Source organism: Natator depressus, chromosome 2, assembly GCF_965152275.1.
Source record: "Natator depressus isolate rNatDep1 chromosome 2, rNatDep2.hap1, whole genome shotgun sequence".
NCBI lineage: Eukaryota > Metazoa > Chordata > Testudines > Cheloniidae > Natator > Natator depressus.
In genome coordinates this window covers 62134064-62151481 of record NC_134235.1, presented here as the reverse complement: position 1 = coordinate 62151481, position 17418 = coordinate 62134064, and the positions used below count along the sequence as shown (strand labels likewise).

Genomic DNA, 17418 nt, shown 5'->3' with positions numbered 1-17418 from the left:
TGGCATTTTCACAAATGGAAAGACCGCGTGTCTATTACCATCAGCTGCCTGATCCGCAATGGTTGGGCCCAGTGCCTCTAATCACTTGGGGTCGGGGATATGCTGCTGTGTTTCTTCCTGCAGGACCGTTGTGGGTTCCAGCCCGGTGTGTGCGACCGGACCTGAAACAGCATGGCGTGGCACCAGGGGCTGTCGAACCCCATACCGGAGTTTCAGCTGACCTTGGAGGAGAACGCGGTGCCTCCCGGGTCGACGACGGCGGGACGTAAACGGAAGAGGCGTAGCGTCCCAAGCTAGCCCGTGACATGGGGAGCAGTAAAAGCATTGGTCGCCGCAGCTCAACGAAGACTGGCAGCAAACCAACAGCCAGAGACTCCTGAGACTTTGTTTGTGGCAATTTTCGCCCAAATTACTGCTAATTCTGTACTGATTGTATGCCTTTTGTGCCTGCTATTTCCTGGAGGGGTTGACTCGGAGCGCTTCCTCCATTACGGGCCCGAATGACATATAACCTATGGGAAAGATTGGCTTCAATAGCAAATGTTACCCTCTTTTGTTTATTTGATTTTGTAGCAGCTGAAGAATTGTTAAGTACGTGCCTTATTCCAGTATGTCATCACCCTGAGGAAATTGGGAATGAGATGATGCTCGCCGCTTACTCGAACCTCTCTTCCCAGTACCCTAGCATGGCTAATTGGGGCCCGGCCAATCACACTTTACCTTTTTAAGCTTATTTTTTGCTGCTGCTGTGTACAATGTATTCCCTCTTTGTTAAGGCTTTGTCGAGATCCGCCCTGGCAGGCTCCACGAGTTATGACCTTGTCTGTCCGGGAGTTAATTGGCTTGCAAATGCAAATTGATGGCTACCATGAGATGGCCGAGCACAAATAAACAAAAAAGGAGGGGATGTAGGATTCATAAAGGTTTATGCGCTTGGCAACATTCAGGGCACACCCGAAGTGTTGTGTAGGAGTAGTGCACACACTGCTCCATCCAAGGGCATCAACCTTGGAATCTCGCCAAGATGACATGAACCGTGGGAAGCCTCTCAGGACTGGGCTCAAGGCCCGAGAGCAAGGAATGCGGTAGATAGAAATTGGTAAATAAGAATGTTAAACAAAGCCAGTGTATTCCTTTTATCTGTTGGAGAATGTAATGCGCGGGGGGGAGAGAGAGAATAAAGGGGAAGGTGGAAAGCTGACAGGGAGAAGCCCGTTAGAGACCAGCCTGCTTGCTTGCTAAAAGCTGTGTTCTGTCTTGTCATTGAACCGCCACATCTAGGGGCTGCAGGGACCTGGCAGCCACTTCTGGAATCCGCATGGAGCTAAGGCAGGCAGGGAGCCTGCCTTGAACCCAGGCCCCCCTGCACCCGCTGACTAGATTTTTAATGGCCTGGTTGGCAGTGCCAACTGGAGCCGCCAGGGTCCCTTTTCGATCAGGCGCTCCAGTGGAAAACCAGATGCCTGGCAACCCTACTGCTGGTAGAAATCAAGATGTGTGCAAAAACAATTCTCTCCATCACCTAGTCAATCTCCCTACCAGTGCAGAACTTTTTCCGCCAGTTCATACTTTTAGCCACAGCAGCCGTGATTTAAAATCAGCAGTGTTTGTACCTGCAATGTTAATGGCACATAAGGGAGGCCAAATGACACCTGGCCTGAACATTTGCCTATAAATCACTTAAGATAGTGAAAAAAGAGATTAATTATACCATCTCGAGATACAGCCTGCCATTAGATGGTGTCAGATGCTATTTTCATCTATTTCTACCAAAAGCTAACAACAAATAGCTAAAAATGACCAAGCACTCAGTTCTACTACCTTTACTCACACTGACTATCATCTTATTCTGTAAGTAGTCCCATTGATTTTAATTAGACTACTTCTGGAGTATGAACTACTCACTGTGTGAAAGGGGTGCAAAACTGAGCCTAAATGTCTGAAATATTTATTTCCTGTTCTAAAACTGAAGTGTGAGCTTAGCATTAAAGGACTTTCTGGGTTATCTCCAGCAGGCATTTAAGATTCAATCCTGCAAACTTTGCTCAAGCAAATTAATCCTTATTCTACTGAGTAGTTCCACTGAAGTTGCAAATGACTGCTTGCATGTTTAAAGATTACTCATGTGAATAAGGCCTGCAAAATCAGACTATTCTTGTTGAACAAGCTCTGAAGAACAGCTCTCTGTTATCTTTAAAATAAATCTCTAATTTAACATGGTATAAATTGGCTCAGGGTCTCATGTACAAGGATTACTTGCTGATAGTTTTGAAGGGAATATATCTGTTCTGCTAAGGGAGTCAAGGGAAGGTGTACTGAGTTTATATATTGGCTATAAAGAGCTGTAGGTGTCAATGTGGGTATAAGAGGGCTAAGCAACCTGAAAATACCGGGTTCCCATCTGGTTTGTAGGAAAAACAGATGGGATGATCATGACAGATGTAATGGCAATGTTCCAATCATTCAGGATTGTGGAACAGTTATTGTATGTGGAAAAACAATTCAATACATAATTATATTAGTTTATTAATTGAATAAGCAACTGTATGTCTGTTTGGCAACTGATGATGGATATAAATTAAGTTGGTAAGTGGAATAAATTTAATCAGAAACATAATCCAATGTCTGTGGAACCAACCATTTCATCATGAGTGTCTTCATGCCAGGGATATAGTCCAGGATTTCTGAATGTCAAAGAAGTTATTGATTAACCTCAGAGAGTGCGAATTCAGTGTCTGACCTAGAACTGATTTAAAGAAAACAATGCATTTATAAATGAAAAATGACTGAATTCAACTTTTCCTGATCAATAATTATGAAAGCATATTGCCAGAGGCACCAATCAGAACTAGGCCTCCATTGTGGTAGAAACTATGCAAACACAGGCCATAAGAAGAAACAGTTCCTCCCCAGAAAAATTTACAATCTAAAAATAATAATGAAAGATCCAGAAGAGAAAATAAAAAGGAAATGGTATTTCTTTAATTTCTTCAGATCAGATCACACATACTGGGCTAATTTCTTTGTCACATAGTTATTACTTGAAACCAACAGTTTGCTCAGTCCTGGACAAAATAGAGGAAGTCTCTGTCCCTGCCCCAAGGAGCATACATTCTAAAGTAGACAATACAGACCCACGGTAATGTACTGGTGAATCTGAAGTTGGTTGTCTCTCAAAATTGCTTTTGTAAAGGTAACACTTATTTCACGGGTGGATTGGTGCCAGGCTACAAAGAGTATGTCTTAAGGAGGGAGTAGAATGAGGTAAGGTGGTCAGTTGACATATCTGGAGAACGACAGAGTTTTAGACCACCTGGAAGAAGGTGTAAAAAGAGGAGTGGATTAAGGAAACTTTAGCCCTGACTACAGTAGGAAAAGGACCCATTGCCAGCCTTCCTGAACAGATATTGAGATCAGTTTAGCTATTCGTGTAGTCCTACCATAACTGTTTTCAGCATCTTTATGGAAAGTGTTATACAGATGCTTCTGTAAGGCAATAGAAAAATTGTGTCCCAGCTACTGCGCACTAGCAGTTGGCCACTTTCAACTCCAGCTAGAGATGGAGGAGACAACTGTCAGCAGTGGGTCATTTACCTAGTGTGAACAGATCTAATGGAAGCAGTTAGACAAGAGGCTTGGGCAGAGCAGAAAGAACAAGGTGGAGGGCAGGAAGATAAGGGCAGAACCATAGCAAGGGCTGGCTCATGCAGAGCCTTCAAAGTGAGGAAAATTTTGAAATCAATGAGAACAGCAAGAGGAAGTCAGTGAAGGGAAACAATAAGGCTGTAATTAACTCTTGCAAAGAACAAAACAAGCAGCTTATTTTCCATAATGTATGTTAACATATAGAAAGCAGAACACCATCTTGAGATAACATCTTGAACTAAGTTGCGGCATGCCTAGCTCCTTTTATATGCCACGAAATTTGGTGACTGTGAAGGAAAAATGCCTAAAATGGCCAGCTGACTTTGAACTGTAGTAATCATATTCTGTATTGTAGTGCTGCAATATAAATAATGAACTGAAAGCTGAAAAGTTTAGGAATGTTTCATTTGGGGCCCTATTGCATACTGTGTGCAGGATTACCTCAGAACACAACATGGTTACTATCTGCTATTTCTCAAGCAAGCTTAGGAAAGTGTCCAACATGGCAGCGATTATATTGTTTCACTCAAAAATCCAGCTGTGGAGAATGACAGTTTTCATAGATTTGTTATTGATCCAGTAAGCATTTAGGAAAAAAGTGACTGCATGCCATTGTTTTGGATCCACACATCACCGGTAAATAAAAACAGATGCTGCAGTTTGTAACATTATTAAGACTTTGTCTCACCCTTCATAGATCTCAGTAACCACTGTGGTGAGAAAAACTTAATAGGAGAGGATTTAATAACAGGATCCTAAAACACCGGGAGCCCAGAACCCCGCCAATGTTTTAAGGTCCTGATCTCACAAATACTTGAAGAAGGAAGATACCCTGCCCCTTATAACCTTTAGGCTATGGAAAGGGTATTCACCCAGGATGTGAGAGACTCCCCAGCCAAGTCCCCCCTCATCCTAAGGAAGAGAAGGGTTTTGAACAGCAATCTGCCACCTCTCATGTGAGTGCTCTAACCACTAGACCACAGAATATTCTGATATAGGTGTCCCTAGTTGTTCCATTTTAATTAAACAAGTGAATATTATTATTAATTGGGCCAGCAAGAGCCTTAGAATGACTCTTTAGACCACTATTTGGGGCACTCACCTAAGAGGTGGAAGATCCCAGTTCAAATCTGCTCTCCCAGTCTTGAACCGGGAGTTCCCTATCCAGTAGGCTAAAGATTGAGGGAAATTCTCCCCCCACCCTGGGTGGGTTTTTTGGATCCCACATGCAACTTCAGGGGCTGAACGCCTGCCTTCTCCTGGTTCGTGGACCACAAGGAGAGCTAGATGCCTCCCTGCAGCCCAGACTGAGGCACCTATCACGAGGGAGGGGTGGGACTTAGAACACTCTGGTTGGTGTCTCCCGTTGGCTAGCTTAGGCAGCTCCACGCTTAACATGCTGGCTTTGTGGATTGCAGTCTAAGGCACCTAATCTTTGCCCAGGCTCTGGACAGGGAGCCTAGACACCTAATTCAGGCTTTGTGCATCGCAATGTTGATCCTGTGACTTTTCTAGGCACCTAAAAATTTGGTGCCGTAACGCTCAGTGTTGCAACACCCAAGTCCCTCCGTGGATCCCACAGACAAGGTGTACCTTTTGAACACTAAAATATATCCAGGTAAATGTTAATGCGCCTACCCGTGCCTCAGTTTCCCCATCTGTAAATTGGGGACAGTGATACTGACCTCTTCCGTAAAGCAGTCTGAGACATACTGATGAAAACCACTATAAGAGCTAAGTACTGGTGTTATTATTGCAGTATTAACATCTGATCCCTGCCTGCATTTCCCTCAGGGTGGAGGGAGATTAGTTACTGCACAGGTGTCAGCAAAATCAATGACAGTACAACTCCCTTGCTTGCCAGTATTATTCCCCAGTAGGTGACCATCCTGCCAGCATTTCTTTCTGAAGTTGCACAGGAGAAGAAAATTCCTTGTTTGTGTATTCAAGCCATATCACATATTCAGTGCCCTGTCTGTCTGTGCTTAATCTTTTCTGTGTCAAAGGACTTCTTGCTTCACCCCAAGGAAGACAAATCTCTGCCAATATTCCATTTAGACTGAGTTAACGCTTTCCTACTCATGAATGTTTACCCTTGTAATCCTTTACCGAAAGCTATTCAGTTACTTTCTCTTCTACTTTTGGAGTCTGTGTTTAAATGGTCAGGGCATACAGTCCCACCAGCATTTCAAGATTAAGGTTTTGGGAGTCAGACGGGTTGCTTAATTGAATTTGTTTCAGTGTTTTGTATTAGTAAAAGTAAAAATGTAAAAGTGTATGCTGTGTGTGTTTGTTCCTGCCTGCTCTATGGTTTGGAAATGGTGTGTCTTACTGAGATGGAAGAAAGGAAGGTACAGGTAGCAAAAAATAATATACTGTGAAGAATGGCAGGCAAGCAGAGCGTAGAAAGAGTGTGTGACACACTGTATGGAATATGTGGGACAATTTATGATACTGTTGAAACCGATATTATAAATTTTCCAGGAATCTGACCAGATATGCCATCTGAGAAAATGTTACAATTTGCCAAGTATGATAATCTTGTTTATATGTTCGCATCACCTTTGTATTATGAATTACAGATATGTAGGGTATATCTGTATTTCCAAACTTGTGCCGTGTTTCTGGGTGATGCCAATCTGTCTGGGGGTATCAGCACTGCCTCGCCTGTTTGATGGCCCATTAAGGGACATCAACTGTACGATGAACCCATTCACGGGCGGCGGGTAAGGGAGGCTGGGGGACGCAGTGCCTCCCCAAACAGCCAGGCATGGCCCCACCCACACTCCACACCCAGGGTCCCGCTTCAGCGGTGCCGTGCTGGGCTCCAGGGGGCTGGGGCCACACCACTCTCCCTCCCAGCACTGGGGAGGCTGCAGCAGCACTGCTGCGCGCTCTCCCTCCCAGAGCTCTGGGACTGGGGGCGGCTGCGGGCACTAGCCAGCCTGGGGCAGGGGCTGTGGTGGGGGGCTCTGGGGCACACGGAAGGGGCAGGGCCTCTTGTGGAAGGGACGGGGCTGGGGGCTAGCCTCCCCCAGCCAGCGGTTCACGCGCCGCCTATGAACCCCTTGAAAGCAACCAGGAGGGATACCTTATGAGTCAGCAGCAAAGCATGTGGTATGCCTGTGGACCGAGAACTCTAAAGCTTCCATGCCATGTGCTGGGCAGCTTGTGTTTGGAACAAAAGAAATACAAGCTGCATGGCAAGATTAAAAAAAGCAGCTGCATCTTTTGTCTTCAATCCTGCTTCTTATCTCTGGAGTAAGTTTTCTACATACTGAAGCTCTGAACAAATGACTGAATGAATCATCTGAGCTGTGGATGTGTTCCAGAGGGACTTTCAAGCCAGCAAACTCACCAATACTGGTAAGAACCTGATATATGGACTTTGAAGTCTTTGTATGTATCTGATTGCTTTGACCATTTAACAACTCTCTTCTTGTTCTCTCTATTTATAATAAACCTTTAGTTTTAGATGCTAAAGGATTGGCTGGCAGCCTGGTATTTTGCGTAAGATCGAAACTCATATTGACCTGGTAACATGGCTGGCCCTTTGGGGTCAGAAGAACATTTTGTATATGTGAGCAGAGTTTTAAAATAACCTCACCTTACTGCACCTATGTGCTGAATGGGAGCCAGAGTAGTGGAATGTAATAAAGGGGACTGTGTGATTTCTTTTTTTGCTTCTTGATAACCAGTGTGGGGAATCAGGAGCACAGTTTGTGACTGGTTGAAGAGTTTAACTTTAGTGTTAACCACTAGTTTTGGGAGCGTCTGCTCTCCCTTATGCAACCTGCCCTGACCTTGGCATTTCCAGTGAGGGGTACCCCAGCACCCTGTATCACACTGTGTATGGAAGAAATTAGGGGGAAGATAAACTTTGGGCTCTCAGTGATAGATAGGCTGGACAGCACACACTTGAGGTGGAATGGACATGTGATAAGAATGGGAGAAGAGTGACCAGCAAGGAGGAAGAGGATAGCAAGAGGATGTGGAAGACTGAGGATATGATGGAAAGACTCCATCAAGAGAAATCTGAAAAGAAAAAGAACAGGAACGACAAGACGTGTGATGAGCCCATGCTATGATCCACAAGGAGTGGAGAAGAATCATGTGCACCTCTGACCCAGCGTAAATAGAAAAAGGAGTTGAGAAAAAAAGAAAAAGTTTTGTAATAACTCTGCAGGACCACATATGAAATAGTTGGTGTCAGGCTTAATGGGATGCACCTCTGGATTTTTAACATCTCTAATCCTTGATATGGGTTTTTCCACCAAAAATTAAATGCTTCAAGGCTGGGTTTTCTCTAATTAAAAAATAGCAGCAGCCTAACACTCCTGAGCAACCCCACAATAGCCCGTGAGCACAGAGTATGGAAGAATAATTGGTATAAAATGTTTGTTCCAAGTTTCCAGTGAGTTATTATAAACAGTTATTTTAAAAATACACTATTTTGCCAATGTCTAACTGATCATCCTTCCTTTAGTAATATTTCCATAATGTGTTAGGCCCAAATTTTCAGACATGCCCAGTGTGACAAGGTGGGATATGTCTGAACTGAATTATGACTCCCATTTTGTGTTGACTATCATTTTTGTATTAGACAGGCGATCTCCAGTCTCAGTCACTGAGACTGAGACCCAGTGTCAGAGGCTCTATGATCAACCAGTCAATCACAATAGGGTTGCCAACCCTCCTGGAGCCAAACTGGGAGATCAGCCACTAGCAGTCCAGCGGTGCAGTGGGGCTCAGACAGGCTCGCTGCCAGCTCTGGCCCCGCACCGCTCCTGGAAGCAGCTGGCATGTCCAGCAGCAGCTCCTGTGGGGGGGGAAGAGCAGGGGATCTCCACACGCTGCCATCACCTGCAGGCACCTCCCCCGCAGTTCCCATTGGCCAGGAATGAGGACGCGCAGCCAATGGGAGCTGCGGGGGTGGTCCCTGCAGGTGAGGGCAGCGCGCGGAGCCACCTGCTCCCACAGGAGCCACTGCTGGACATGCTGGCCACTTCCAGGGCCTGCGCCTGCCCTGGCCTCGCGCTGCTCTGGCCGCCAGTTCCCACAGCTCCCATTGGCCGGGAGCAGCAAACCGCAGCCACTGGGAGCTGCGGGTGGCCGTGCAAATGTATACAAATGGTCTGTTGGCTGGCCAGCAGCTTGCCCTGATGGACAGTGTGCGGCCCGTGGGCTGCTCACCACTGCTTCAAAGGCTCAAAACCCAGAAGACAAATAGAATGCAAAATATTAAAGATTTTAGCAGGCTTGTCTCATGATTTTTGAACACGCAGAGTTGGCCATACTGATTCTCTGATATATTAATAAGTGAAAAATCGCAGCCTAAGGCAATATTACAGCTGGGAAATATAAATATAAGGTTTGCTGGGCAACATTAACTCATCCACATCAATTTCAATTAAAATACAACACATATTCAATGCTGGTAAGTTAATATTTCCCTGAGAAACTTTAAAGGCCCACTCATGACTTGAACTTGTTACCAGTTTTAAAAAAAACTTTTAAGTAATTACCACATAAACAACCAGGAAAATGGTGAAACTCACTATATACTGAATGAATTCAAATGCACTAAATGAACAAAGTTAGAAAGAGAGGAAAATATGTTTTTCCTAATCTCTTTGTGCTATAGTAACTCCAGGTGTTATCTATAAGACAAGAATATGATTTTTAATGTTAATGGCATCCCTTTAAGTGTTTCACTTTCTGATATTAGGGTATTTAAATCTGTACTCAATGCTGCATAAGTAAGATTACAGAAAGCTAATAGTCATACTGTGCACTTCTCTAGCATCACGCTGGATATGTGCATCCAGCTCCTACTTTGTGAAGTTAGAATGTGCCGTAGCTACCAAAACAGCTGCTCCAGTCCAATCCCTACTAAATGCTACAGCCATTTCCTTTACTCCTACTTTACTCAGTTATTACACCACCAAGACGGGACCCTGATCCTGCACTAGGAGTAGTCCCATTGACTTCACCAGGGTTCCCTGTGGCCACGTGAGTTTACCCAGCCCACACAGAGCTCTTGGCAGGAGCAGGGCCTAAACCTTAGTTTGGGTGTTGTCTCTATTTTTCCTGGAACACAGCGGCCCCAATTTCTCCCATAAAATGCAGGCGTGTGGTTTCATGACCTGTCTCTCCCTTTCCCCGCGAGGGATTAGTGCCTGTATTGTCATTACTGTGCATTACTTCTAGGGTGCCTACACAAGCTATTAGGCACTTGACAGACAGACCAACAGTTTAGACCAGAAGGGCTCACGCTACAGACAAGCAGGCATGGCCCGGGCGTCTGGTACTGCTCTCCTCACACCTGGGAGCGATCTCACACAGCAACCGGGGCATGCACCTTCCGGCTCCCTGCAGGATCGTCCGAGGGCGGCGGTCGAACCCGCAGCGCTGAGCCCCTGCAGCCCTGCGGGGGACCGAGGGAAAGGGCCGGCTGCAGCACCAGGGAGACCAGCTGGCCTCGGGCCCCGCGCCCAGCCCTTCCTCACCTTCCAAGCCAGGGGCAGGTCGAAGTCCCGGGCTCGCAGGAACCTGAGCAGGAAGGAGTCGGTGAGAGCGAGCGGCCAGCGCTGGCTGCCGTCAGCCAAGGCCAGGCGCCGCAGCTCCGCCACGGCGGCTCCCACCAGCAGGGACTGGTCGGGCAGCTCGTTAAGGTTCCCCGGCGGGGCGGGCAGCTTCACCTGAGACATACGGGCTGTAGAGCCAGGGACCCGCAGCGACGGCTGCTGCGCCATGCAAGGGAGGCGAGCGGCGGCCAAATGCCGCACGCGCCGCTTCCCATCGCGAAAGAGGCAGAGCGAGTCAGGGACGCGGGAGCGCTCACCCCACCCCCGCCAGGTCAGGCTTAACCCCTGCAGGGCCTGCTGACGCCAGGCGGAGGGTTGTCATGGGGCCGGGGGCTAGTATCTGGACGCCAGTGGCGCATTAGTCCCTGGGCCAACGAGCCCGTGCCCAGGGGTCCCCGCCACTTGGGGGAGCCCGGACAAACGGGCGCCCCCGCGCCCCGCCTTTCCGGCGCTCCTGCGGAGGAGCGGGAGCTTCCGCGCCCCGAGCCCGCTCCCCGGCAGGAGCGCTGGGCAGGGCGAAGCGGGACACGCCCCCAGTCCAAAATTTCCTTTCCGTGCAAGGTGCGGGCTTCATGCGCCCCTGCAACCCACCGCCAGCCCCAGCTTTGCAAATCATCCTTCAATAAGGAACTGTGGTTTCAACGCACATAAATAACAAGAGACCTCTCGAGTCAAGCGTCACGTCCAGCAAAAGTTGGACTGTTCTGGAAAGACTTGAACATGCCACTCTCTGACTCCAAACTTTTTTTTCTGTGCAAAGCACTGTCCTGTCTCCCTACACCCATCTTCCATTTTGCAACTTGAATAATAAACAACTGGGTTTGTAGACTGGCTACAAAAAGGACAGATGAAGGGATATATAATGTATAAATATTATACACACCTATGTATAATGTACAAATATTATACACACCTTTTCCATTTTACAATTATACATATTATCTATATTAAGATACCAAAAAAAAAAACCCAAAACCCTTTGTTGTCAATCTGTTAAGTTTTCTACACAGTTAACACACCTGATGCTATGTGTTCTCAAACTTCATTGCACTGTGACTCCCTTCTGACAACAAAAATTACTACATGACCCCAGGAGGAGGGACCGAAGCCTACCTGAGCCCTGCCACCCCGGGATCAAAAGCCCGAGCTCCACCACTCTGGGCAGGGGGCCCAAAGCCCAAGGGTCTCATCCCTGAGCAGGGGACCTATAACCTGAGCCCCACCACCAAGGGCCCTGGGCAGTGGGGCTTGGGCTTTGGCCCTGGGCCCCAGCCAGTCTAATGACAACCTTGGAGACCCCATTAAATTGGGGTTATGACCCACTTGGGGGTCCCGACCCACAGTTTGAGAACCCCTGCCAGGTGCAAAATTACAAAAAACAAGGAAATGAAAAGTTAAGTCCTCTAATCTATTCCTCCTCCCACACTCCCTACCACTGTCAAAACTAACAATACAGACCATGCTCTGTAACCTTAACTGTTCCCCCAGAGATGCCAGACTTTTATCACCACTTTTATTGGCCCTTGCGCACCAGAATATTTTATCTGCTATCACCTGCACCAGAGATTTCTGTGCATGACAGCAAGTAAGCTGGAAAACCAAGGTGCATTTTGGCTGTTCTATCAAAAAAATTAATTGTATTATTTTAAATACCATTCATTGCTATGCAGAAAAGGTTTTAGGAGCATTTCCCTTCACCTGCCCCCCTGTCGCTCTTTTCCATGTAATGTGAATGTAGCATTAATATTAAAAATAATATTTCAAACATTGATTAGTTCAGTAGAGGACGTCAAAGAGCTTGGCCAGAAAAGTAAGTATTTATTAAAGCAAAAATTCTGTCATTACAGATGTAAAGTTGTTGGAATAATCTACAATATTGGAAACCATTTCGTATGTTTCCACAAGCTTGGGAAAGCTCAGAGCTGACATTTCTATGATGGCATTTTTGAATTCTAAAGCAAAGCAAATGGAGATATTTCAGCCACCCAAGAGATGTTCTCCAAATATCACCTAAAGAAAAGTGGCCTCAGTCACGCTGCTGATGTATGGGTATGTTGCATGAACTACATTAGTTTGAAAATTGCTGGATGTGAGATGCTGTCATAGGATAAATGTTAAGTGAAATTATATAGTGAGGTATGTTATGGGACGAAGACCAAAAAGAACACATACCGCTAGGTGGATGGAGACACAGAGTATGTTTACACTGCATCTGGGAGTTAGCTTCCCTGCCTAGGTCCACAGTCTTATGCTGGTGGGGCTTGTGCTAGTATGCTAAAAAAAAGCTGTGTAGACACTGCAATTTAGGCTGGAGCTCAAGCTGTCAAATCCATCCCCACCCGAGCTAGAGAGCTCGAGTTCCAGCCTGAGTCGCAATGTCTACACAGCTATTTTTAGCGTGCTAACCGGGTATCATGTAGACGTACCCACAGAGACTTGGACTTCTGGACAGAAGCTCCATTCAGACTCCTCACTTGGAAATTTGGGAGGTTGAATTTGAAGGAGAGGAAGCTCTGCTGGGCTCTTATAATCTTAGGCTGTCCCTGCTAGAGTAAGAAGTAGGACGGTCACTAGATGTTACTGTTTTGCTTGTGTTATGTTTACTCAGTTAGATAAAAGTTTAGTGTTTGGTCAAACCCAGGAGTCAGAGGCATAGTCAGTCGGTGGGTTTTGAAGAGATCCGAAGGGCCTTCAAAATACAGTAATGAAAAGCAGCCAAGAGCACCTGACATTTACAGGCAGGTGTCCTGAGAAGAAAATTAGAGAGGTAAAAAGGCTGCACTTGTCAGTTGTAGCCACTGACACTGGTGTTGAATAAGGTGTGCTGCCCCGTAAGGGGGAGGTTGTGACAACAGATATCACAGCAAGGCGAAGGAAAATAGTTGATTGAACTCATCATAACAAATATTTGCACACTGGTTAAAAAAAACTGAACAAATGTGATGTGTTTAGCCATCTTTCCTGTTCTTAAATTGTCCAAAGAAGAGAGTTTCTGTAGATCTTCTTTATTCGTAATTGTTTATCTAATAATGTCTGAGAAAATATTGCAGCTGGATTTGCAACAAATGAATGAAGTGTTGGATTTGGTTGCTTTTTATGGGTTTATGTGTGTTTACTCAGAAACACCAGGCAAAGTGTAAGTACAGGTCTGATATTTGGCAGGAAGCCCAGAAAGGTAGGAGTGGTGCATTTTGTCATTTATGTATGTTGAACCCCCCTGTTGCTTATTTAAGAACAATTTGAAAAAGGAAAGGGTGGGAGGCTGTAACATATGTGAATGATTGTTCAGAAATAAATCTTTAGGTCAGGCAGTAGCATATCCTAGACTTTTCATAACGGTTTAATGCTTGCATAAATGTGTCACATGGGGTGACATGACTTATTTTGTTATTTATACCAGGTCAGCCTCAGTTGCTTATTCATGAACCATTCCCAAAACGTAAGTGGGGAGGAGATGGAAGAAACTAAGCTTTGAATCGGGGAGTGGCATATCCAGGTCTCTTCACCACAGTCTAAATTTGGCAGGGATGTGTTGGTTGGGGTGACTGAAAAGTTTCTTGTCGTTTATGTGGGTTGAAACCACAGTTCCTTACTGAAGATCACTTGCAAAATATGGGGAGAGTGGTGGGGCACATTGGGGTTGTGTGACACATTTTGCACAGAAATGAATCTACAGGTCAGGGTGTGACATGCTCTCTGGAGTCTTCAGAATGGTCCAGTAGTTGCACAGATGTTTCATTTTAGATGTGATCCAAAAGGTATTTTTGTCATTTACACATCATCAAATATATTACTTTTTCAAATTAAGAGGCAATTCCATCATGTGAGACTGGGGTCTTGCTTGCATCTCAGAAAAGTGTATCCTTAAAAGCATGACTATATAGTGTTTTAAAGCTCAATCTAGGGTTTGGTTTGAGATTTCTAAAAATTAAATTTACACCAATTAATTATTTTTATTATTATTTTGGCCTTTGAATAAGAAATCAACAAATAAGGATCCTAGCCTCATGGGATCCCGGACTTATTGAAGTCAATTGAAGGGATTTCACTCTCTTGTGTTTGCACAGTACCTAGTGCAGTTGCATCCTAATCAGAACTATTAAGCATTGCTTCAATTCAAATCACAAATAGAAACCAGAATAATGAGGTACAGGGCGGGTTAGCAAGCAGAAGAGGTGAAAATTAGAGGCATATCCAAAGCAAAGCCTTTAAATCAAGAAAGTGAGAAGAGCAGAAAACTCCATGAAGTCCAATGGGGACTTCTCCATGTTACATGGGAAGTACTGACTGCTGGGCATGGTATAAAACCCAAGATAGAATTAGCAGGTGTTAACTGAGCCTCAGACACTTATGTACATGCTGAATGTTAAGCACACATGTGTCTACAGGATCAGGCTTAAGAGTTTAATTTTCAAAGGTGCTGAGCACCCACAACTTCAGCTGCAGTCAGTGGGAGTGGCAGGTGTTCAATATCTCTGAAAATCAACACTAACTGCCTTACCTAACCTGCCACAGTGGCTCAGTGCAAGAACCAGCAAAGAATGTTTGACTCATAGGTCCTGGAGTTTTGCCCAGCAGCTTACATTTAACTAAAATCAATGCAGTTGTTGAGATAGGAGAGCAAGGGGGAATAGTATGAGGGGAGGGGTGATGCAGAGAGTCTTTTTGTATGGCTTACTTTTGAGGGGGGCGTTCATCTTTCAAGAAAACATTATGTTGTTGGCTTGTTTTTGTTATTGATCACAGCACTAAAAAGATGCTGAACTTTCAAACCTCCTGCTTCAAATGTAGCATGTTCTCAAAGATGGATAAATTGCTTGGAAAAATATTTTACCAGTTTACCTACAAAAGGTATAAAGCTAAGTGCTGGTAAAATGGTACATCTCACTGAAGGTTTTTCCATTATTACTGGAGCCCTTTGTCAATAAGCAGCTGGGTTTGCTCCAGAGAGTTATCACGGTTAAGCTTCAGTGTAGCAATGAGCTCAGTATAAGAAGACTTCTGCACCCACACAGAGCTTCTACTGAAGTGAAGAACTTACTGTCAAATCATGGGGGCTCCTATAGGGTGCAGTATCTTCCCATGCAGAGCTCTTTGCAGGATCACAGCCTTACTCATGAAGAAAAAATACATTGTCTATCATCAGATCCTATAAGCTAAGCAAGATTGAGTTGAGAGTTAGTTCCAGTATTGCCAAGAAATATTTAGTGCTGCAGGAAGAAAATGTAAATAGGTGTAATTCTTCCCCTGAATCAGTACCATACTAATGCTTCAGTATGGTATTTGGGTGTTGTGCTGCTGGAGGTGCCATCTTTCAGCTGACACTTAAACCTCAAGTTCAAGTAATCTCTGGTCATTAAAGGGCAGGGGTCAGTGCAAGCCTCTTCCAAGATGTGAGGAGGGCTAGGCGTAAAATCCTGCCACAGAGCCCAGCTCCTCTCTGTGGCCCCATGCCTTGCTCCTCAGGTGAGTACTGGCTTTACCTTCTCCTCTCCTCCCCCCCCGCCAAGGCACTGCCCCATGGCCAGGTCAGATGCCAGAAGCTGGAGCCAGGCAGTGCAGGGTGGCTGCTGTGCTGGCAGTGGCTGGTGCCATGATGCAGGCAGCTGTAGTGCTCCTCCATCTCCTGCTATTGTCTCAGGCTGTGTCTGCTCCTCAGCTCCCCGCTGCCCTTCGACCATTCCCAACTGGTAATGGCTGCCTGAGTGCGGGGACCCAGCTCTGGGGCCGACAGAACGCTAGGGAAGCTGTGACCGTGGGAGCTGGGGCCCAGGAGCCCGGGCTGAAGCAGGTGAGTCTAGGCCTCTGTGGGGAGCCCTGGACCCTCCACCTTCCCTGGACGGCATGCCCCAGTGGGTGGGCACATGGGCCAAGGGCTTCTCTTGGGGCCCCCCACCCAGGCTTACTCCAGCACTGCTACTGGTAGGGGCACTGCCTTCAGAGCTGGGCGCCCAGCCAGCAGCCACTGCTCTCTCCACTCTGCCTTCACATTTCCAAGTGTTCTACTTCCTGTGTGACTCCACCAGTGGTAGACTGGTCACTGGCACTTTTTAACGACCATACAGTGGTGCTGGAACAATTTTTATAGTGGGGGCACTGAAGGTGGAAACCATATGTTTGGGTTGTTATTACTACTTCCAGCCAGGGACTGCGGCAGCACCCCTAGTTCCAGCACCTATGCGACCATATCATCTAACCTTGCTGTGTTCCTTCACCCACAGGCCATTGGCTTTAAAACTTCAACAAATTTTACTATTGCACTGGGCCTTGAAGCTTAACATACTTTCTGGAGGAGAAAATGAATGACTCTTTAAAAGAGTAAAAGACTCTTAAAAATCTTTCACTATGTGATATAGTTAAGTGAGGTCAACTGCAGATAGGGCATAGTGTTGACCTTATCTAGCTACATTGTGGTAAAAACGACAGAGCCTTTTTCCCTCAGGATTTTATAGCGAGATAGCTAATGCACATTAATTATCTCTATGTGAGAGGCTGGACAAGGTCTTTTTTGACAAAGAGTAAAGTCACCCAAAAATGCAGTTCTGGGGGGATCATAACTATTTGCAAATTCAGATCAAATTCAGCAGAGAGTTTCAGCCCAATCAAAAATGTGGAAAACTTTTTCAAAAATTGAAATGTTTTATTTTGATATTGTTGAAACAAACCATTTTGTTTCAAAATCTGGTTTTTAAAATATCCATTTGAATCAACTTGGTTGATTATTTATTTATTTTTCTTTGTTTTTTTCTGCTTAAGCCAGAAAAATCAAAAAGCTGGGTTTTGGTTTGAAATGAATGACTTTTTTTTTGGTTCAGCTATCAAAACTGGGAAAAAAAACGTTATTTGCTCAGCTGTGCAAAAAGCACACCTCCCTCCCCACCCACCCCCAGTGAAGAAATAATCTAAGTCTCTGATTTAAAATCTAGTCTAGATCAGTTGTTGTGGCCTTTATGTAAAATGAATTGGTGGTTTCAGTCCAGGTCCTAGTGGATGGGTGAACCTATTACAGAAACCATTAGTTGGCAGTCTCAGTGAAGGACTGAATCAGAAGAGAAACTAATGCCCTGACCATACCGTTTATTGCAAGAAGGTGCAGCAATCCAGCCACATCTAGTCTTATTTCTCAGTTCTAGAGGCTGTCCTTCCAGTTGAGGGCTGAGACAAGCTGGTGAGGCAATGTGGGGAA

General features: G+C 45.5%; 1 protein-coding gene across 1 annotated transcript in view; it reads right to left on the bottom strand.

Annotated features, from left to right (window-relative positions):
- Nucleotides 1–10445, bottom strand: part of TTPA (alpha tocopherol transfer protein) — a 28072-nt gene extending 17627 nt beyond the window's left edge. Inside the window, exon 1 of the mRNA XM_074943071.1 lies at nucleotides 10155–10445. Coding sequence (XP_074799172.1) covers nucleotides 10155–10400 — 246 coding nt within the window. The 5' untranslated portion in view covers nucleotides 10401–10445. The remainder of the gene's footprint in view (nucleotides 1–10154) is intronic.
- Between the last annotated feature and the right edge of the window lie 6973 nt (nucleotides 10446–17418).